Source organism: Cololabis saira, chromosome 12 (assembly GCF_033807715.1).
Source record: "Cololabis saira isolate AMF1-May2022 chromosome 12, fColSai1.1, whole genome shotgun sequence".
Taxonomy (NCBI): domain Eukaryota; kingdom Metazoa; phylum Chordata; class Actinopteri; order Beloniformes; family Belonidae; genus Cololabis; species Cololabis saira.
Genome location: NC_084598.1, coordinates 37,935,752 through 37,959,244, shown reverse-complemented (window position 1 = coordinate 37,959,244; position 23,493 = coordinate 37,935,752). Strand labels below are relative to the sequence as shown.

At 39.4% G+C, this 23,493-nt stretch overlaps 1 protein-coding gene across 1 annotated transcript; it reads right to left on the bottom strand.

Moving 5' to 3' along the window:
* Positions 1 to 967: 967 nt before the first annotated feature.
* On the bottom strand, positions 968 to 20,501 carry sars1 (seryl-tRNA synthetase 1). The gene is made up of 11 exons (XM_061736781.1): positions 20,299 to 20,501; positions 16,002 to 16,072; positions 14,578 to 14,658; positions 14,336 to 14,494; positions 11,288 to 11,431; positions 9,473 to 9,628; positions 7,615 to 7,836; positions 7,406 to 7,535; positions 2,812 to 2,969; positions 2,581 to 2,710; positions 968 to 1,454 (listed from the first exon to the last, which is right to left on the bottom strand). Exons 1-11 carry the CDS (start codon positions 20,432 to 20,434, stop codon positions 1,291 to 1,293), a joined length of 1,551 nt encoding a protein of 516 aa, XP_061592765.1. The 5' UTR covers positions 20,435 to 20,501; the 3' UTR covers positions 968 to 1,290.
* Positions 20,502 to 23,493: the final 2,992 nt, after the last annotated feature.

Below are 23,493 nucleotides of genomic sequence, written 5' to 3'. Positions count from 1 at the left end.
TCACACTGGATGGCTCATCCGGGCGGCTGTACAGACACTGCAGAATTTGGTTGCTTTCCTCCTTCTCTGAGTTGGCAGGCTGAGGGGAGACCACTTTATATATGTTAAAGCAAGAAAAAAACAAGTTTTTAATAATAGGTCCCCTTTAAATCCTCGTTACTGGAGATTTTAATGAACCTGAAGTGGAGATAAAAGACTGTATAAGAAGAACTGGACAAACGTTCCTGTCACATGACCCGGATGTTCTGAAGACGCTTCCTCTTTTCCCCTCATATTGTGCTGGAACTAGTGTTGTTTTTGTTATCCTGTTCCAATTTTAGTTCCAGTCTAGTCTTTGGGTCAAGCTATCATTTTATTAGTTTTAGTCACGTTCATTCTCCTTTTAGTCGTGTCAAGTTTCAGTCGACTAAAAGTCTGAGCATTTTAGCCTAGTTTTAGTCAAAGATTGTATTTAGCCAAACCCATCTTAAAATTCAAACAAGGTTATCTTATTATTATATTATTGTTACCTTATAAACTCAAGAATACATTCATTCCAGATACAGAAAACTCTAATTTGACTTTACAACATTTTTATTTAACTGCATTTATCCTGACGTCACCCAGCAGCAGAACTAAACCACAAGAAACTACTGAAAACATGGAGATTTAGGATCTTTGTTAGAACATTTTGTCTCGTTTTGGTCAACGAAAATAAAGACAAATTTTTGCAGTTTTTATTTTGTAATCCACATTTTAGTCTCGTTTTTATTCCTACAATATTGCATTATATATTTTATTATCGTTATCGGGACATGACCATTATTTTCGTTGCGTCTCGTTTTGCTCAGGTGATAAAGGTTCGTTGACGACGATATTTAGTCAGAATTTTCGTTGACGGAAGCAACTTTAGCTGGAACGCGCCCACTTTGTGTCAATCACAGCTCACCATCGTTACCGTGGAGACCAGACACACAGACTCATCAGAAACACACAGAGAGCTTCCATATCAACAGTATTTATTATTGTTTGCAGCGAGTGCCACTTCCTCCATGCGCATCATATATATATAATATATGTTCATCTTTAACTTGCGAGTGTCCGGACAGAGATCTATGATTATTGTGATGACAAATGCAGAGTCACATGGTCTTTCATGGTCTTTCAAGTCATTTCAGACTGTGAGTGACAGAAGTGGACGAGGGGGGGTCCCTTTATCAGTGTAACTTATGCAGGAGGGAACCGGACCCCGATCTTAATGTCTGCGAGGCGGAGAGGCGAAGAGGCGGCGCTGCTGATGCGAGGCGGCGTCTACGAGTCGTTGACGCACATGTTCTCCATGGCGTTGGGCAGGTTCTGGTTCCCCCCTCCCTGCTTCTTCTTCTTCCCCCCTCCGTCCTGCTGCTTCTTCGCCTTCTTGGACATCTCCTGGTCGATGGGGGCGGCTTTCACGAACTTGATGATCTCCGTCAAACCTGGAGGGAGAACAACGACACATTAGTTACTCCTTCATCCAGAACTCTTTCATTTTTTTTCATTTTTTATTTATTCTGATCATGGAAATACGAAACAGAAAAAACAAAAAACAAGTAAAATAACAACACAATCATCAACTAAAGCATATTCCATAACCAGAAAGGAGCAGGAAGAAGAAAATCTTATTATATCTGCCCCTCCCTCAAAACAAAATTGAACAATAATAACGGATGGTCTTCACAATTACAATTACTTAGTTAACATCACAAAGAAAGGAAAACAAAAAAAATCAAAGATAGATTGTCTGTCTTATACGCATATATTATAAATCTTAACTATTTCATCGATACATTGATATTTTTTTCTCTTTAAATTTTTTTTTTTAAACTTAAATATGTTTATACAGTCCTTTAAATCATCATGTAATTAATTCCATAACTTAATTCCAACAACAGAAACACACTTAAAGTTGTTCGGGCTGTAGATGTTTAAAAATTACATTTTCTTCGACTATCTTCATTATTTGAACTGAAAGTAAACATGTATTGTAAATTTACTGGTAATGCTTTACATTTAGCTGTACATGATTGTGAGTGTCTGTAACTTAACCACATTTATTTTTTCCTTGTTTTCTTTTAAGCTACATTTATTTATTTTATTTGTCATTATTTTGTCATAACATTCATGATGTTTAGAAAATGTATTTATTTAACTTAAGTTTTCTTTTGTTCCTTATTTTTTATTTCATTAATTTGTCCACTCAGTACAGGCCTTTTCTAATCTGCTTGCAGATTCATGGTAGATTCAATGTTTGTAAATTCAAGTATTTTCAATTAAAAAAAAAAAGTAGTAGGTGTACTAGCAGTAGCAATAGTAGCAGTAGCAGCAGAGGTAGCATTTTTACAGCATTGGAAAACGTTAAGAATGTTTGTGTCATGTTTGTCCTCCTAAAGAAACCATATTAAAACAAAAAATATATTTCCCTCCCCCATCTATTTCCATTTTCAAACATTTTTGAAAAAGCTCCAGGGAGCCACTAGGGCGGCGCTAAAGAGCCGCGGGTTGCTGATCCCCAGATCTAACCGATGCTCTCGGATCAAACGGCCCGCGAGCGTCTGGTCTCACCGGGAGGCATGAACGGCCGGAGAATGTCCGGAACCACGATGCCTTCGTCTGTCTGGTAGTTCTCCAGGATGGCGCACATCACGCGGGTCGTCGCACACATGGTCGCGTTCAGCATGTGCACAAACTCGGCCTGGAGACACGGAGGAGGAGGAGGAGAAGAGGGAAGTTAATCGCAGCTCTGATTATTAGCAGCAGCAGCAGCAGCATCGTGGTCGTCGGGCGGCAGCTCGCCTTGTCCATCATCTTCTTAGTCTGGCCGTAGCGGATGCGGAGGCGCCGGGCCTGGTAGTCCGTGCAGTTGGAACAGGAGACCAGCTCCCGGAAGGCCCCCGAGCCGGGGAACCAGGCCTCCAGGTCCAGCTTCTTACTGGCGGCGTGATTCAGGGCACCTGAGGAGGTCAGGGGGGGCACAAGGGGGGCACAAGGTCAGCTCAAGGTCACGGAGAAGATCGAGGTCAGCCGAGGTTCACTTTACCGTTCAATCAACTGTTTCTCACTTCCTGTCAGAAAAAGTTAATTTCTCAACTCATACTACCACTCGTTGATTATGCAGATATTGTTTATCAAAATACTCCAGATACCCATCTTAAACCTCTGACTGTATTATTTAATTCATTATGTAGATTTGTGTTACGTTGTCCTTTCAGAACACATCGTTGTTTTATGTTTTAATTCATTGAACTGGTTGCAACCCAAATCTAGACGGCAATTTCACTGGCTTCAGTTCCTTTTTAAATGTGTTTATTTTCACTGTCCTCCATATTTAAAAGAGCTCATGATTCCATATAACTCTCCATACTCACTCAGAGATATGAATTTTCCTTTTTCTTTGTTCCTAGAATTTCAAAAGAGGTTGGTAAAAGATAATTTATTTTTAAAGCTCCATCAGATTGGAATGGTCTTCCTCTCTTTTTACGTTCAATTACCTCTTTTCATTGTTTTAAGTTGTCATTATACTCTCATCTTAAAGGTATTGTGACATGAAAAACACATTTTTCTTGATTTTTTGTGTTTTGTTGGGTGTCTTGACATCATTTACACCCAAAAAACAACGAACTTTTAACATTCAGTGTATTGTGTGCTTTCTGGGATTTTCCGCATAACTGTGCAAAAACGGCGCACCTGGTTTGGTGGCGGATCGTTACGTAACGATCCGCTAAATCCCCGCCCCCTCCACCCAGCTCCCTGCCTCCTCTCCTCTCCAGCGCACCATAAAGGCTGATTTATGGTTCCGCGTTACACCGACGCAGAACCTACGGCGTAGGGTTACGCGGCGACGCGCACCGTACGCTGAACCCTACGGCGTAGGCTCTGCGTCGATTTAACGCGGAACCATAAATGAGGCTTAACAAGGAGGTGTTTAGAGCCTCTTTTGTTCTAATCACCGGAGGAAAACTGCTAAGAAGACCCGCGGCCACTGACTGGACTTAAGATAAGGAGACACTGCTGCTTGCATGCCTTTATTTTTATGATTGTTTGCTGTGGACTGTCTGCTTCGCCCTGCTGCTTTTCCGTGCATGCTTCGCCTGTCGCACCCGGCTTAACTCTCCGACGCCGCTGTGAGTGTATTGCTCGCGGGGAGCTGCGGTCCCGGTCCTCTGGTCCCGGTTGGACTTCATCCCCGGGCTGTAGTCGCCCTGTCTGGGCTGTGTGTCGGTGTGCGCGCGTGTGTGTGAAGACGGCAGAAGTGTGTAGCGGTTGGTTGGAGGAGGTTTGGAGGAGGAGCGGAGCAATGATTGACAGGAAAGGGGGAAAAAGGACCCGTTTTTCACGGCGCAAAAAAACACTGTAATAAAAAGCCAGGAATGGAGTACTAGAGTGAAGTTTTTCTTGTTACACTCTTTTAGACACATTTGAGGGATGTTGGCCAAGTGTTAGAAGCATGTTAAAAATGATGTCACAATACCTTTAAAACCAATTGCCTATGTTTTTAATTTATTTATGTATTTTTTGTCATTTTTTTCTATTTTCTTTTCCTCTGTTATGTTATATTCATTTTATTGTTCCGGTTATTTGTCTATTTTGTAACTAGACTTATGTGGGTAGGGGTTGTGTGTGGGAGGGGGTGAGCAGGATGTCTGTGTTTGTTTTATGTCATGTATGTCTGTACTGTAATGTGATGGATTGTAATGTACGTTTTCTTGGGACCGCTTTGAAAATGAGATGTTACATCTCAAGGGACAAATCCTTTAATAAATTCCATGCCATGAGTGCGAGGGCCCGTTCAGCTTTAATCTATATTTACTATGGCTTGTTTGGTTTCTCTGTTATCGGACGGTTTGTCATGACTGAATAATGCCTGGTGCTTCATGAGAGGCTGTGTGTGGTGACAGAATAAATTAGACAAGCTGAAATTATTTGTTTACTGCATGAGCTGTTTTTGTACTTTAAATGGATATTGAAAGGCCTATTTGAGTTATTTATTTCTTAGTTATTTATTTCATACAAATAACTTTTGGTATTTTTTGGTTTATGCCAATGTTTTGTTGCACACCAGAATAACTAGTGGCATGTTTGGGTCTTTAAATATGTTAAGTTTCAGTTATAATTGCATAAACTGTCTATATTTCATTACTTTATATTCTGTCTTGGGGTTACATTTGCATAAAACGCTAAAAACCAAAATTTCAAAAATGAAAACCTGAAAATCCCTGAAAATGGCAAAAGATAAAATGGATTTCATTGTTCTTGAACGTGGAAACGGTTCAGAGATCAGCATCTGGAGAGCAGATGTGTGGAAACGGAGGTGTGGTGGAAGCTTGCAGGGCATTCTGGGATGTCTAACGTGAGAAATGAGCTCGTCAATCATCCACCAGTGGATGAAACTTGCTGCAGAACATCTGGAGGAAATCCATCTCCGACACAAACGGCGTGAGAATGAAACACGACCTGGAAAGATGAATCCTTTATATTTGACATATTTGCAGCTGCGCTTAAAGGTATAGTCTGTAATCGTATTCAAAAACATTTATTGTTATAATGGGTGAAATGGTCCTTCCATCCTGAGAGTAGCCAGTGAATAACGTGTTCAGAAAAAGGAAAGAAAAAAAATCCAACCTCTCTGAAAGCTTTAATCCTGTAAAAACTCTAACCAATCTGCGGCCCGAATGAAACGGACTGGTCCAGGACCAGAGGCTTGGCAGGTGCCTTCATTTTAAGCCCCGCCCGCGCCGTCCTCCGTGTCATGCGCGCTCTCGTCTCGACTCCTGTTTTACTCTGTTTTATTCCCGTTCCCTCCTGTTTACTCGGCGTGCGTCACAAGGCTGATTTTGGGAAAACTCCTGTGGTCATAAATCCGGTCCTGGCCGGTTTCAGTTAGTCATCCGTCGGTCTTCGTCTGTCGGTCCGTCTGCCACGGACCCCCCAGGACCCCCAGCAGCGGAGCACCGGTGGCTGCTGTGCTGCGGAGCTGCCGTTCATTGTTGTGTCTAAAAATGATGCGCAGTGCCCACCCAATCAGAAACGGTACAGATATTCTGTGATATTTTTTTTATATTTATAAAAAAATAAAATTATAAAAAAAATAAAGGATCCCCATAACTTTGACTAAAACCCGCCTCGCTTACAGGTGAATGAGACATGGGGTAGTTTTGTTGAAAATGTGAGTTTGTGGGGGCGTGGCTTTGGACGGAGCGCTGACGGAAGGGGGAGGAGGGGGCGGGGCTTAGAGGAGGTGCCACTTTCAAATCTTGCTAGCTCTCCAACATTACAGACTATACCTTTAACGTTTAATTCCCGGATTTTCTTTGTGTAATAAATATTGATTAAAAATGCTACGTTTGAGTTAGGAGCAGAACTGGTCCAGAACCGGACAACTGGACCGGTCCTGCAACAGCCTGTTTCAGTTTTAGTTCTAGTTTAGTCTTTGGGTCAAGCTATCATTTTAGTTTTTATTAGTTTTAGTCACGTTCATTCTCCTTTTAGTCGTGTCAAGTTTCAGTCGACTAAAAGTCTGAGCAGTTTAGTCTAGTTTTAGTCAAATATTGTATTTAGCTTAACCCATTTTACAATTCAAACAAGGTTATCTTATTATTATATTATTGTTACCTTATAGATTCAAGAATACATTCATTCCAGATACAGAAGAATCTAATTTGAGTTTACAACATATTTATTTTTATCTTTTCCTACGACACATTGGGTTTTTTGGAGGTCTTTTCTTCTTCTTCTCCAGCCTCAGAGCAGATCCCCGCGTTTCTCTATGTAACTTTGTTATTAATTGACGTGAACCTAGAGCTCTGCGTTAACGGCATCAGCCTCTAAAGCTTGAGTTATGGTTCTGCGTCAAAACGACACCGTGCACACGCTGTCACTGTGACGCCGTCGTGAACCCTTCAGACTTCTCCGTCACTCCATTTCGCCGCGGTGCAGTACCCCCCGTGACCGCTAATTCGCAATCTTTTCCTGAATGGTTTATCAGACTTTTTCCGGTCACAGTGAATCAAAGAGATAAGGACAACTTTTGTCCAAAAAACAAACAAACAAAGAAAAAAAAAAGAAAAAAATCACACATATACGAAGAAAAGAGCGCTGAAAGTTCACGACTGCTTCAAACCGGAAACCGGAAATGCGTTGCTACCAAGCGAACCAATCACAGCCCTCTCGTTCTGCGCTTGGTCTGCGTCGCCTCGAGGCGTAGTTACATTTTTTGGGAGGTGCACGGCAGTGACGGCGTCAGTGACGGCGTCAGTGACGGCGTCAGTGACGGCGTCAGTGACGGCGTGTGGTCTGCGTCGACGCGTACCACACGCCGTAGGCACGGCGTCGTTTTGACGCAGAACCATAACTCAGCCTCGGCTCGGTGTCGTGTAGCCAGCAGACGTACCAGAGACGATGTTCACGATGCGGTACGGGATTCCCAGCGACTGGTAGAATTCCTCGGCCGTCCCGATCATCTCGTCAAACATCTCCCACGACTTCCCGTCGTGCGGCGAGGCGTAGACGAACTGCTCGATCTGCAACGACAGGCGCAGGGGCTCAGCGGGCTTTCGGGCCGGTAACGGTCCGGTGACGCTGCAGCGTCGGCAACCTCACCTTCTCGAACTGGTGCACCCGGAAGATGCCGCGGGTGTCGCGGCCGTGGGAACCCACTTCCTGCCGGAAGCAGGTGGAGAAGCCGGCGTAGCGGATGGGCAGGTCCTCGGGCTTCAGCCACTCCTCCCGCAGGAAGGCGGCGATGGGCTGTTCCGAGGTGGCGATCAGGTACTTCTCGTCCACTCCACCCTCGTCAGACTTCTCGCTGCTCTTCCCGATCACCTGGCGGAAACACGGAGGAGAGGGCGGGGTGAGACGGGGGACGGCCGTCCTCAACTACAGCTTTGCATGTCTTGTGGTAGCCATTTTATTTAATAAACCCGCAACCCTTTGCTTTTAACAGCAATGTTTGAGACAACAGCAATAAGAACAAATACAAAGGGCCGATGTTTATCCGTTTCAGGAGTAAAACTGTGGAACTCATTAGACAACGATCTTAAACTAGCAAACTCAATAAAAGCATACAAGATATTATTCAAAGCAAAGGTAATGGACACATATATAGAAGCACAATAAGCAAACAAAGAAGAATGTACACATGCATGAGATGAAATGACAACCTAAATTGGTTTTGTCGGTTTCTTTAGCATCTTTTCACTTTCTGTTTTCAGAGCTATCATCATTATTACTATTATTACAGTTATTTACGCTATTATTATTATTACTTTTATTTTGTATAGCCTCATGATACATCATTTGTTCTTTTTGTATATTCTATTCTGTTAAAAGGTGGGCAAGATAAGCTTTATGCTTCAAGCCCAGACCTTTTCGGTCAAAATAATCACAATGTTGACCAGGGAAAAACCTTTGTTACCTTGTTTGTTGATTTTTATGCTTGTGATTGACCGAAATAAATATTAACTATAACTAACTATTAGTCCATGCGGCCTGAACCAACTAAAATCTGACTGGTCGATTAATTCGGAGTAAATTACCAAGTGTTTTCTTTTCTTTTTTTTTTACTTTATTTTTATTGAAGAAAAGCAATATTGTCGGGCAACCCAAAATATATGTGAGTGGTTGCCAATCGTTCCACATTGTCTCCAGCAGTATATTGCTGCTGGATTACTCGCAAATTAAAGAACCTAGTCTTCATCTTCCAGTCAATATCCTTTTACATGTTACTATTAATTCCTTTATGACATCTGATGCACATTGTTTCCCACTCCCCATCTTCAATTATAATATTTAACTCCAGCTCCCATTTGTTTTTAATATAAAAAGTGTTGCCTGACGTATCCAGTAGCAGATTTCTGTATATCTGGGGAAACTTGCTTCTTACTGGGTATTTTATGTTTAGTTAAATTTATAAAGTAAATTTCCATGTTTGATTACCAAGTGTTTTCAGACCTAAATATAATGTAACATAAGGTATAGCATAAGATATTAGCGCAGCCTTTGTGGTTTACTAGTTGTGTTTTTTCAAATCTTCAACAACCTTCATCTACATGCAGTTCCACGTCGCGGCCTCCAGGGGGCAGAACACAACCATGAAGTCCCATGAACTCAGATATGTTGTGTTTTGTTTTTTATTATTTGTCCACCAAAAACAGAATAAGTTAAGAACTTTAATGATGGATGATGGCATCCATCATTAAAATAAATTAAAAAATGGTATGTATGTTAATAAGAGCTGTCATTTGTCTATTACCTTTTACTGTAGAGTGAGCGAAAACAACCGAGTCAAATTCCATGTCTTGTCTGACTTGACCTGGCCAAATAAACACGATTCTGATTCTTATTCTAATCTAATATGTCGCCTCAAACCGATCGCCAGCTCCAGGACCAATGGGACTATAGATTGCACGGCTGCAGACGTGAATGCTGGGAAGCGTCGGCGGCGGGACGGGCGACGTACCTTGTAGAGCTCATCGTCGAACTGGCTGAGCTGCGCCACCTCCTGCATCACCTCCTTCCTCATGAAGAAGGGCGTGTAGAGCGGGGTGTATTCCTTGCTGTGGAGGATCCGGAGGGCGTAGCTGATCAGAGCCTGCTCCAGGAACACCAGCGGGCCCTGGACACAACGCAGGACGTTCAGCGCCAATTCAATTCAATTCAATTCAAGTTCAATTCAATTTAATGTATAATGTATAAAAACATAAGCATCAGAAAAGGATCAGCATCAGGGATAAAAGTGATCAGATATAACACATCATAAAATCATGTATAAAAACTAGGGCTGGGACTTTATCGCGTTAATTACGATTAATTAATTACAGAAAAATAACGCAACAAAAAATAAATAAAATAACGCATTTAATCGCAATTTACTTTTGCACTCCAAACAGTGCAAAACGTTTCTCATTGCACGAGTTCCCGGTATAGGTTATCAGTAATACTGATGCACAGAATTCAATGCGAGAAACGACAATGGAAACCGAAACCGAAGGGAAGTCGTTGCTGGGTTCGGTGGGCGGAAATCTTAGTTTTAAAAAACTACCAACTGGAAACCAGGATAAAAGCAGAATTGTGTGCAAATTGTGCAAGAAAGAATTTGCCGGAATCACCGGAGCTCTTCCAGCCTCCGCTACCACCTCAATTCCAACCATATTGCTATTATTCATATTGGCCACAGTTACATGATGTTTTTTAATTCTGAATTAATTATTCCGAATTAAATAATTCTGAATTAAACTATTTTCCTTCGAGTTTACATGGAAATAGTAATTCCGACGTCCAATCACAGATCGGGATTCCCGAAGCGAGAACCCTCAATGCAGATTGTACTTTCGTGTACACACAAACATACACTGATTCACATGCGTACATGAGCAGAGCTGTGCACTAACAAACTTATTTTATCAGGAATTAATAGATTTCATCCAGCAAACTGACATTTCTGCTGATTTGACTGCCGTTTTTACCTGAACTGCTCACGTGAAACACGTAACTGATGGTTGAGGAGCTGGATGGTCGGAACTATTTATTTGCTACATTGATCCAACGCAAAATAATTAAAAACCATATTATTTATCACAAAACACAGGTTAAAGATCATGACCAAATCCGCTCCGACCCGGTGTGTCAGTATCAGCGCAGACAGACTGCAGCTTCGCCTGAATTATGGTTCCGCGTTAAATCGACAGCGTAGGGTCGCGGTACGGTGTGCGTCGCCGCGTACCCTACGCCGTCGGCTCTGCGTTGGTGTGACGCGGAACCATAAATCAGCCTAGGACTCTGGCGGTTGATGTTGATCCGCGGACGAAACTTGTTAAGGAGCATCAAACTCACTCTTATCCACGCGGAAATAACGCTAAAATATAAAGAAGGCTTCCCAAAGTGTGATCTATGGTGAAATAGGAAACTGAAGATGTGCACGCTGTATGAGTAGGCTGTTCCCACTGTTCCCTCCACTTCTGCAGCGCAGCTTAGCCCCGCCCACTGCAGCTTTAGCCCCGCCCACTGCAGTTTTAGCCCCGCCCACTGCAGGCGTCGACAGTACATGCAGCTTTCAGTGTGAACGCTCAAAAAAGCGAGATGCTGGCGTCGGGCGATTTTTGACGCTTCAGTGTGAATGCAGGGTAAGCAGAGGATTGTTCATAGAGGAAGGTTTTAAGCAGACTCTTAAAAGCAGAGACTGTGTCCGCCTCTCGGACCAAGACTGGGAGATTGATTCGTGAAGCCTCGTCTCCAGGTCTGGCGGCCAACGCGACGCCAGAGACGAGGAGCTCACCTTCAGGAAGTAGCCTCGGCTCCCGGCCACCACGGCTCCCCGCTCGCCGTCGAAGCCGTCGATCATGACCACCAGGTCCACGTGCGAGTACTTCTTCTGCGCGCTGCAGTCGCCCCAGGTCCGCTCCACCTTGTTGTCTGCATCCTGACGGAGAACAGAAACAAAAAGGTGAAACGACTGAGACACAGAAGAGACAACGCTGCACCCGGCCAGGATGTTTCGCCGCTGTGTTCAGGTGAAACGAGGTAAAACAAACACGGAGGATCACAGAATCTGTGCAGCGTTTCGTTTTTTTTTTGTAATACTGTACTTGACCCGGTCTTTGTACGTTTTGACCGTATAGAAACGTAATTCTTGCCATTGTAAGAATGAGATGTACCTGCTGTACTCTACTGCCCTTACTTTTTAACAACTTGTGCTTTTTATTATTTCACCTCTTTTCTTATCATTTTATTTGTTATTTTTATTGTGTCTTGCCGCTTTTAATGTTGATGTAAAGCACTTTGAATAACCTTGTGTAGAATTGTGCTATACAAATAAACCTGCCTTGCCTTTCAAAATAAGTAATACAAGTTTAATAAGTAAGTAAGAAAATGAAAAAACAACTAATTTTCTCCGTATTAGTTTCCTAACTAAAGTGAAAAAACGGATAATGACTCGTTATTTTTTACGTTTTCGATTTTATGCTCAAATGAATCATGAAAAAACCGTTTCCCGTTTTATCCATTTTTGATCTGAAGCAAGTTCAGCAAGCCGGAAGTTGCAAAGTATAAAATTTAACTTTACCAGAGGATTATTTAGCAAAGTTGGAAAAGGGATATTTATGTGCTCTTCCGCTCTGATAAGAGACAGGACCACAGAGACTATAAGGGTCATTTTCCAGGTATGTTTTTCTTTATTTTTTCATTATTATTTAACGTATTTAAAGTATGAAAACATTATAAGTCTTCGGTTATAATTGCATAAATTGCCTATATTTCATTACTTTATAAACTGTCTTGAGGTTAAATTCGCATTAAAATGCTAAAAACCAAATTCTGAAAGATTAAAAAAAAAAAAAAACACAGAAAATGGAAAAAGATTATTTCATAAGGCCCGACGGATCCAGCGCCATCGCAGACTTTATTAATTTATTAATAATAATTTATTAAAAATACAAGAAATCGAAAATAAGTTTCCCTCTTGTACGCCATAAAATAAATAAAAATAAAATAAATAAGATAAGAATAGTAGTGCAAACAGATTAAAATTAAGTTAAATAGTAAAAATAGTTAAAATTTCTTATTATTTATTTCTTGGTTCTTGGTTGAAATAAATACGAAATAAGAACATTTTAACCATTTATTTTATTTTTATTTATTTTATGTCGGACAAGGGGGAAACGTACTTTCGATTTCTTGTATTTTATGAAAAATTGACAATAAAGATGACTTTGAAAATAAAAACACCCCATAAACCAACACCCATATAAAAGATAAAAAGATGCAATAAATATGATGAAAATATTGCACAGTCTGGTTTGTTGTTGAGCTGCTCGGCTGTTTCCATCCACGCCGTCTGCTGGGACTTGTGACATCATCGGCTCAGCTGTTGCCGGGTTACAGACACAAAACCCCAACGCACCCGTGGGGATCTCTGGGGATCTCTAGAGATCTGCAACGCAGGTCTCCCTCATACACCTCATACTTTCTTCATCTATCCTGTAGGGCTGTGCGATTAATCGATTTTAAATCTAAACCGGATTTATTAATCAAGACGATGTTAAAAAAAGGAAAATCGGAAAATCGATTTTCCTTTTTTGCAGCTGGCTGCATTACAGACAGAGCTCGTCTAGTCATCTTTGTTTGGTCAAGAAAATTGTAAATGTTGTCACTTTACTAAACTCAAGGAGGATTTACAGTATCTTTCAATTGCACTTCATTCCCAATAGGGAAATGTGTTTGCTATTTTTCTTTAAAAATAAAGATAAAATATTTGAAATAATTTATTCCATTGTATTTTGTAGTTTTACCAAAAAAATCGAAATCGAAAATCGGGTTTTCAGAGAAAAAAAAAAAAATCGGGATTTTATTTTTGTCCAAAATCGCCCAGCCCTACTATCCTGTTTTCTTACGTAATTAGCAGCAACATAATTGAGTCCCATTCATCTACGTGAGAACCGATCAGCCTCGTCAGCCGCCTCCAGGGCTGGGGATCCATTCAAATGTCAAGAATCGATTCGATTACAATTTTTAAGATTCAGAATTGATTATCAGGATTTGATTTGATCCGATATTGATTTGGGTTAGTGTTATTAAAACTGTTTTTTGAGCTGTTGCCTGAATTATATGACTGTAGTTCTGCAACATATTAATACTAGTATTATACTGAGATTAAACAGCAAGTATTGCAGCTAATGATGCTGTAAGGACCAATCACCTCCAAGAATGCTGATAGAACTGCTTTCAGAAACATCGTGGGGCAGAATTACCAAACAGATCCAGGGCAGCAAACAGATTTTTTTTTTTTAATTTTTGGTCTATTTAGGTTTTTAATTTTTGAGAATTTGGTTTTTAGCATTTTATGCAAATGAAACCCCAAGACAGTATATAAAGCAATGAAATATAGACCATTTATGCAATTATAACTGAAAACTTTAATGTTTTCATACTTTTAAAAATATTTAAAGGCGAAAACATGGCACTAGTTATGCTCGTGTCGAACAAAACATTCCTTTCGGGCATAAACGAAAAAATTCGAAAAATAATTTGTACGAAATAAATAACTCAAATAGGCCTTTCAACATCCATTTAAAGTGCAAAAAAAGAAAGGAATTGCAACAGCTCAACAGCACATGTGTGAATTAAATGACGTGACTACTGGGATTAAAGTTCACCAGGTGAAAACGTAATAATGAGAGGAGGAAGAGAAAAAAAAAAAAAAAAAAAAAAAAAAAAAAAAAAATCGACATACGAATCGATTTTTAGGAATTAATATGAGGATCGATTTAGAATTGGAAAATCGATTTTTCCAACATAGGCACCCATCGCACCCCGCCGAGCGTCCTACCTCGTCGTTGCTGATGGGCACGGACGGGTGCAACAGGTTGCCGATCTCCCTCAGGTACTCGAAGCGCTCGGCCTCCAGCCTCATCCTCTCCCTGTCCGTCTTCTCCACCTCCTCGTCCACCAGGACGCGCACCTTCTTGATCTGCGTCACCGTCAGAGCCTGAAGCACAGAGCGGAACGAGGCCGGTGAGAAGCGGCAGACGCAGAAACGCTGCTGTCGCTCGGCGGGAGCTGAACTCGTACCGAAAGCGTCTCAGCCGTCAGCGACTCCAGGTTCTGGGCCTCCTCCGGTACCGACCCGTCCTCCCCGACCGGCTCCTTCCTCTGAAAACAACACGGCGGGACGTTACAGTCGCACAGCTCAAGAAGACGTAACACCCTTTAATCCAGTCGGACCAAAGAAAACACAGGATGTTCCCTCGTTTTTAAGGATGGGAATTGATACGATTTTTACAACTCCGATTCAATTTTCGATTCGATTCTTTATCGATTCTCATTTGGAAAAAAGGAGAACAAACAGTTCAATTAGCATCAACTTTGTTTTATATCTTTGAACAAAAAAATACAAGTGAGGTCTTAAGAAGACGCCCCCAGCCGTGGGCTTGAAGTCAGACGTCTGAGTCAGGATGTGACATCAGAGAAAGAGCAACTCGGACAGCGGCTTCTTGTTAATTTTATTCGACCAGCAACGGCAGCAGAAGTCTGTTTCATGATCCAACTCTGAGGTGCAGATGTTCATAAACCTGGTGGCTGAGGAGAGAATTAAAAAGGGATCTAGACGGGCGATAAGGAACGACCAGATCTACCAGGAGCTCTGTCACTTCATAGCTGCTCGTGGCTCCAACGGACTTTTCAGCAGCGCTGAGACAAACTAAAAAAATTTTTAAATCTTCTCTCACTCTCATTTTTTAACTTGATATCGAACACAAGCCACAGACCCAGCAGCACATACAGGACTGTCTCAGAAAACTAGAATATTGTGATAAAGTTCTTTATTTTCTGTAATGCAATTAAAAAAACTAAAATGTCACACATTCTGGATTCATCACAAATCAACTGAAATATTGCAAGCCTTTTATTATTTTAATATTGCTGATTATGGCTTACAGTTTAAGTTTAAGATTCCCAGAATATTCTAATTTTTTGATATAGGATATTTGAGTTTTCTTAAACTGTAAGCCATTTTCAGCAATATTAAAATAATAAAAGGCTTGCAATATTTCAGTTGATTTGTAATGAATCCAGAATGTATGACATTTTTGTTTTTGTAATTGCGTTACAGAAAATCACAATATTCTAATTTTCTGAGACAGTCCTGTATATCATCTCCTCCAGGTTCTACATCTTTAGTGTTGTTGTCTTCTTCGTTTAGATCACAATCAAATACGTCACAGCAGCTTCGCTCCGACCTCCTACTTCTGCTCCAGGTGCTGAATTGTTATGGAAAAGAAACCAGACCGAGTTGAGATGAGTCGAGCCGAGTAGGTGCTGGTGGAAAAGTGCTGTAAAAACCTCGGCAGAATAGTTACAGAAAAAGTATCTACTCGGCACAGGTATGGCACCTTTCTACAAGCGGCTCATCTAATGACAAATTAACATACACACACACACAAACAGTAAGCACCGGATGGTTCACATACTTTTCCTTGCCTCTGGCTAGAGTTTACCTTCATTTTCTCCCCGATGCTCTTGCTGCAGAGGTTCTTGGCTTTGTTGAGGTTGTCTGCAGTGAAGCGGCCTGTCAGACGGGAGGATCATCACAATCACAATCAGGTTTATTTGGCCAAGTCAGGTCAAACAAGACAGGCAATTTCACTCTGTTATTATTGCCCACTATACATTACAGATAAATGACAGCTCTAATTACATACAGTTTAAAAGTGAAAGGTGCAGCAGTATAAGGTAGACATTATGATTGAAAGGTGCATTGTTATAGCATATGATTGGGATTATTATTTGTATTGTTGTTATGATTGCAAAGTGGTTGATTACTCTGAGACTTCATGAGTGTTGAGAGTTCATCAGAACAACAGCTTGGGGGAATAAACTGTCTCTGTCTGGAGGTTTTGGCGTACAGAGCTCTGTAGCCCTGTGTCCTGGGTGTGAGGGGTCTGGTCCTGGTCCTGGATAGATGGGAGGTTAGTCCCAGTTATCCTCTCTGCAGACCTGATTGTCCGTTGCACACTGTGCCTGTCTAGTTTGGTGGCCGATCCAAACCAGACAGTGATGGAAGTGCAGAGAACAGACTGAATGATGGAAGAGGAGAAGGTGGTGCAGCTGCTGTGGCAGGTTAAACTTCCTGAGCTGACGCAGGAAGTACAACCTCTGCTGAGCTTCTTCCTGACAGAGTTAATGTGGGTGGACCACTTCAGGTCCCGGGAGATTGTGGATCCCAAGAACCTGAAGGAGTCTGTGGTGGAGATACTGACTACGTTTACATGCAGTCAATAATCCTTTTCTAACCAGAATTTTAGCAATAACCCGGTTGCGAACGGCCATGTAAACACCAATAACCCCTTTGAATAACCAGAATTTGCTCATATTCCGGTTTTTAAAAACCCGAATATGACCCCTGGGTTACTCCTTTTCTAACCCGAATATTTGGTCATGTATACGCCGCATACGGATAACGGGATATCCCCATCAAAAGGAACATGAATTTGTTTTCTGCGCATTTTGTTTTTGCAAGGAATCTTGGTCTTTTGAGTCCAGGAAGTTCTTATAAAAATGGAGAAACGCAAGACCAGGAGGAGACTAGTCCCTTCATAAATGTAATGAAAGACAGTGGAAAGTACCGGGATAGCGAGATTTACAAGAAGGTGAGAGAAAAGTTGCGCGAAACAGGATTTGTACGAACGCCAGACCAGATCAAGCTCCGCTGGAAGACGCTGAAAAAGGTGAACTACAGGGCCGAGAAACAAAACGACTTCTACTGGGCTGTTCATTTATCTGCAGTGCTTCTGTTATTGTTGCTGTTTTGGATTTGGATGCAGGAAGAAGCGGAAATGACGGGAATTGCGTCATGATGCGTCGCTGGTTTGATCCAGATATCCCAAATGATTAATTACCATGTTTACAGGGATAACCCTGTTTGCTCACGCATGGAAACGGAATATTCTGAATGTTTCAGTAACCGGAATATTGACCTTAACCCGAATTTTGACTGCATGTAAACGTAGTCTGTGCTGTTGAGGATGGTGGTGGTGGGGGGGGGGAGACCAACTGTTCCAGCCTGTCTGTACACGGACTCGTCACCCTCCCGGATCAGGCCGATGACGGTGGTGTCATCCGCAAAGTTCAGGAGCCTCACAGAAGAGTCCCCTGAGGGGCAGTCGTTGATGTAGAGCAGTGCTTCTCAATCCTGGTCCTCGTTGGCCCCTGTCCTGCATGTTTTAGATGTTTCCCTGCACCAACACACCTGATTCTAATTAAAGGTCCTCATTAACTTGTCACCAAGGTCTGCACAGCTCTGTTGATGACACAGGTACTTTTATCACGGTGTGCTGAAGCAGGGTAGCATCTAAAACATGCAGGACTGGGGCCCACGAGGACCAGGATTGAGAAGCACTGGTGTAGAGGGAGAAGAGCAGTGGCGAGAGGACGCACCCCTGGGGGGCGCCAGTGCTGATGCTCCCCAGTCTCACCTGCTGCCTCACTGGAGGTGAATATGTGGGTGTGGTGAGTGTGTTTGTGTTGGGTGGGATGCAGCAAGACTAATAATAATAATAATAATAATAATAATAATAATAATGATCAATTTTATATATAGAGCGTTTTTAAAAGATCTCAAAGACGCTTCGTAGACACAAAGATAAAACATCGAGATCAAGAAAATTAAAATGAAAAACTACAGGATAAAAAAGATAAGAAACAAATCACACATTAAAAGCTGTTCTGAAGAGGTGAGTTTTGAGATGCGATATAATAACCCAGTGGAAGGTTTGAGTAACAGATAACCTTTGTACAAGAAGAAAAAACTATCAAAAACATGTTAATAACCAACGAATAATAATAACAATAATAATCAACGACTAATAATAATAATCAAGACTAATAAAAATCATAATAATGAACCTCTTTTTTAAATAATAATCAACCTCTTTTTTATAATAATAAACCTCTTTTCTTATAACAATAAACCTCTTTTCTTATAATAATAAACCTCTTTTTATAATAATAAACCTCTTTTTTATAATAATAAACCTCTTTTCTTATAATAATAAACCTCTTTTCTTATAATAATAAACCTCTTTTCTTATAATAATAAACCTCTTTTTTATAATAATAAACCTCTTTTTTATAATAATAAACCTCTTTTTTATAATAATAAACCTCTTTTTTATAATAATAACCCTCTTCTTTTATAATAATAAACATTTTTTTTATAATAATAAACCTCTTTTTTATAATAATAATAAACCTCTTTTTTTACAATAATAAATCTATTTTCTTATAATAATAAACCTATTTTTTATAATAATAATAAACCTCTTTTTTATAATAATAAACCTCTTTTCTTATAATAATAATAATAATATTAATAATAAACCTCTTTTTTTATAATAATAAACCTCTTTTATAATAATAAACCTCTTTTTTTATAATAATAAACCTCTTTTCTTATAATAATAAACCTCTTTTTTTACAATAATAAACCTCTTTTTTTATAATAATAAACCTCTTTTTTTTACAATAATAAACCAGTTTTTTATAATAATAAACCTCTTTTTTATAATAATAAACCTCTTTTTATAATAATAAACCTCTTTTTATAATAATAAACCTCTTTTTTATAATAATAAACCTCTTTTTTTATAATAAACCTCTTTTTATATAATAATAAACCTCTTTTATTATAATAATAAACCTTTCTTATAAACCTCTTTTTTATAATAATAAACCTCTTTTTTTATAATAATAAACCTATTTTTTTATAATAATAAACCTCTTTTCTTATAATAATAACAAACCTCTTTTCTTATAATAATAAACCTCTTTTTTTATAATAATAAATCTCTTTTTTATAATAATAAACCTCTTTTTTATAATAATAAACCTCTTTTCTTATAATAACAAACCTCTTTTTTTATAATAATAAACCTCTTTTTTTACAATAATAAACCTCTTTTTTATAATAATAAACCTCTTTTTTATAATAATAAACCTCTTTTTTTACAATAATAAACCTCTTTTTTTACAATAATAAACCTCTTTTTTTATAATAAACCTCTTTTTATATAATAATAAACCTCTTTTATTATAATAATAAACCTTTCTTATAAACCTCTTTTTTATAATAATAAACCTCTTTTTTTATAATAATAAACCTATTTTTTTATAATAATAAACCTCTTTTCTTATAATAATAACAAACCTCTTTTCTTATAATAATAAACCTCTTTTTTTATAATAATAAACCTCTTTTTTATAATAATAAACCTATTTTTTTATAATAATAAACCTCTTTTCTTATAATAATAACAAACCTCTTTTCTTATAATAATAAACCTCTTTTTTATAATAATAAACCTCTTTTTTATAATAATAAACCTCTTTTTTTATAATAATAAACCTCTTTTTTATAATAATAAACCTCAGATTGATGAATCAACGCTGTCGTGACGTCACGGCCAGGTTGGCAGGGATTGCATCATCACCACTAACCCTTTACTGTACATTTATCCCTCAATAAAACACCGCCTGGTTCATTTTGTGGCTCAAAATATTTGTAATCTTTGGCCTAAAAACACATTTGTGAGCTAGTGTGAATGATCCCGGAGCGGACCGGTTCCGGGCCACGCTGACGTTAGCATCGTTAGCCGCGGCAGCTAATTTAAGGCTGATTTATGGTTCTGCGTTACACCGACGCAGGGCCTACGGCGTAAGTTGCGCGTCGCCGCGTACCCTACGCCGTAGGGTACGCCGTCACCCTACGGCCATTACTCGGGGGGCGCAGCATCTTACATTTCCTCCACTCCGAGTCCGCGGAGACCAGTTTGTCCACCAGAGTCACATCCTTGAACCTTTTCCTCTGCGTCTCTCGGATGGCCTCGGGGTCGCCGCCTTTGTCCGTCCGGAACAGGTCCAGGTCGAGCACCATGTTTCCACGCTGCGGTCCGGGCTGAATGAGCTGCGGGTTGCCAGGTCCGGGGCGGGTTGCCAGGTCCGGGGCGATGACGCGAATGGTCCGGAAGTTTGGTTTGGATCTCACATCAGTGATTTGGAGCTGTGACTATGAATTGAATATCAGCCATTAATGATTTACTTGACTATTAAAGTTTTGCTAATAAACTACCGGAGTTATTTGTTTTTTCTCACTGATTGTGTAAATGTAGCTATTGTTGATTATTTTCTCTTTTTAAAGCTACAAACATCCAACTTCCATAGCTGTAAATATGCACAAATATACATATATTCACTATATGTGTTGTATATCAAACTCAGGTATATTATAGATATATTAATCCCCACAAATCCTCAAATAAAAATAATGAATTTACCTAAAAATAATCAACTAAGTTTTAAAAAACAGTATTTTGCATTATGCCTTTTAATGTTTTTCTTTTTATCGTATTAGTGGGAATAGGTTTCTGTAAATTAATGGTGATAATGTGAGATGCAGGATGGACAATAAAACTCATATAATTTTTCATTTTTAATTTTTTTTAAAATAACTATCAACTTCATTCAGCCAGCACAGAAAAAAGGTACACATGACATGGCTTTCATTCAAAGGCAATGCTTAATGAAACTCATTAAGAAACAAATGGGACACAGTAAATTAACAAAAATAATAAGATAAATTAAATAAATATTAAATAATATAACTTAAAATGTCTAGTGTATAAAATACATTCAGTTGACTGTTGACAGTTGGCTCGCAGCTTCTCCTGAGTGTAAACACTAGGTTTCTCAACCAAATACAGATGAATATCCGGCCATTGGACATCGGGCCACTTTGTGATATCTTCCTCCCACTCTGTAATCCCGTAAGGATCAGGAAGTTGCTTTCCATCCGCCAAAGTTAGTTTAGTAACGTAATTTCCACGATCTTTTTCCGTCAATCTGCTGGTGTAAACTGACATGAACTCCGCCATTCTGCCTCAACAATGCGCGCGCAGCATGGCTACGTCCAAACTTGCTTATAATTTTTGAAAATATCTATGTCTGTAGGTGATATTTTTGGTAAGATAACCCTTACTGAGTGGCAGCTGGATCACAGTTATCAGCTCATGAAGTTCAGAAAATCACATTTTAGATGCTGCTGCATATCCTGGTTTAGACTCATGTACAGGATATCTGTCAATGTTTCACATTATTGTCTTTGGTATCATTTTAAAGGGGACCTTTAAAGCATTCATTCAAGCTAAGATGTGATACATTTCCTGAATCCTTATGCTCCTATGAGTATTCCAATTTTTGTATTTTGTGTCTCTGTTGTTCCCAGGGCCGGACTGGGAAACTTTTTCACACATAGGGTTGCCACCTTTCAGAAATAGAAATACGCCCTGATTTCAGCAGTGCAGGAGCCAAAAAAAGCCCCAAAACTTCTAAATGAATAAAAAATGTGTTTATTTTATATGAAAAAACAAAATGCTTTGATTTAAAGTTTAAAGTGCTTTAATAGCATTGAACATTCATGACTGTAGAGACAGCCAACCATACTAGCAACTGAAATAGCCTCCTATGCTACGTATGTCCAAATAAGCCCAGATGCATAATATAGGCTACAGGTGAAGAATATGGTGTAAAAGTTAATTTATTTCAATAATTCAACTAGAATATGGTGTAAAAGTTAACTTATTTTAATAATTCAACTAGAATATAGTTTAAAAGTTAACTTATTTCAATAATTCAACTAGAATATGGTGTAAAGGTTAATTTATTTCAATAATTCAACTAGAATATGGTGTAAAAGTTAATTTATTTCGTTATTTTAATTTCAAGGGCAGGGTTTATAGGCTACATATTTACACTGTGTAGCCTGCAACTTACTCGCGGACGCATCTTTGCTGGGGGAATTGCTGAATAAATCGACCAATCAGGCGGAAGGCCAGCAGGCCAATCCTAGACCGGCGCATCGGGAATACTCCCGGTTTTCCCTATGGCCAGTCCGGGCCTGGTTGTTCCTAGATGACACAGGGATAAAATATACTATATCATTTAGGCGAAAATTGTGTAAAAATGTGTGTTGTTTATAGTTTAAAGAGCTGCAGTGACCTCTATGTTGGTCAGAAAGATTCACATCTTAGCTTGAATGAATGCTTAAAATGATACCAAAGACGATATTGTGAAACATTGACAGATATCCTGTACATGAGTCTAAACCAGGATATGCAGCAGCATCTAAAATGTAATTTTCTGAACTTCATGAGCTGATAACTATGATACAGCTGCCACTCAGGAAGGGTTATCATACCAGAATATCATCTACAAACATGGATCTTTAAAAAATTATAAGCAAGTTTGGTCACCTTGAGTGGTACTGATATCTGGTCTGGCCCATGGACTTATCTGTTCAGTACGGAAGAGTATTAGGGCCAGGCAGGAGAAAAATAAAAATAATATTTTAGAGGATGAAGATTTTTTTTTCATTATGCACTTCGAGAAAAAAGTCGAAATGTCGAGAAAAAAGTCAAATGTTGAGATTAATGTTGAAATACAATTTCAAGAATAAAGTCGAAATGTTGAGGAAAAAAAGTCAAATTTACTCTCGAAATTTCGACTTTATGTCGAGAAAAAAAGTCGAAATGTCGAGATTAATGTTGAAGTACAATTTCGAGAAAAAAGTCTAAATGTATTTCAACTTTATTCTCGAAATTTCGACTTTATTCACGAAATTCCTGTTCCTATTCCTGCCTGGCCCTGGTTTATATTGTTTATAAGCGATAATAATGTTGATTTATAAAAACGTGTTTTGTTCAAATCTGGCAACCTATATCGCAGAGGCGCGTCATTCACTGCGTTTATTGGACAAAACAGACTTTCAGTCATTTTTAGAAACACGTTTGCTTTGAGAGGGACCTGGCTGCAGGCAAGATGGCCGACAAGGGCGCGGCCATTTTTTCCAGCCATACCGGAATTCCAGACCGGAAGTTGGTCTTCTTCGTGTATATTATTATTCGTCGCGCCGAACCAGACCGGTTTTAATTTGTTTAT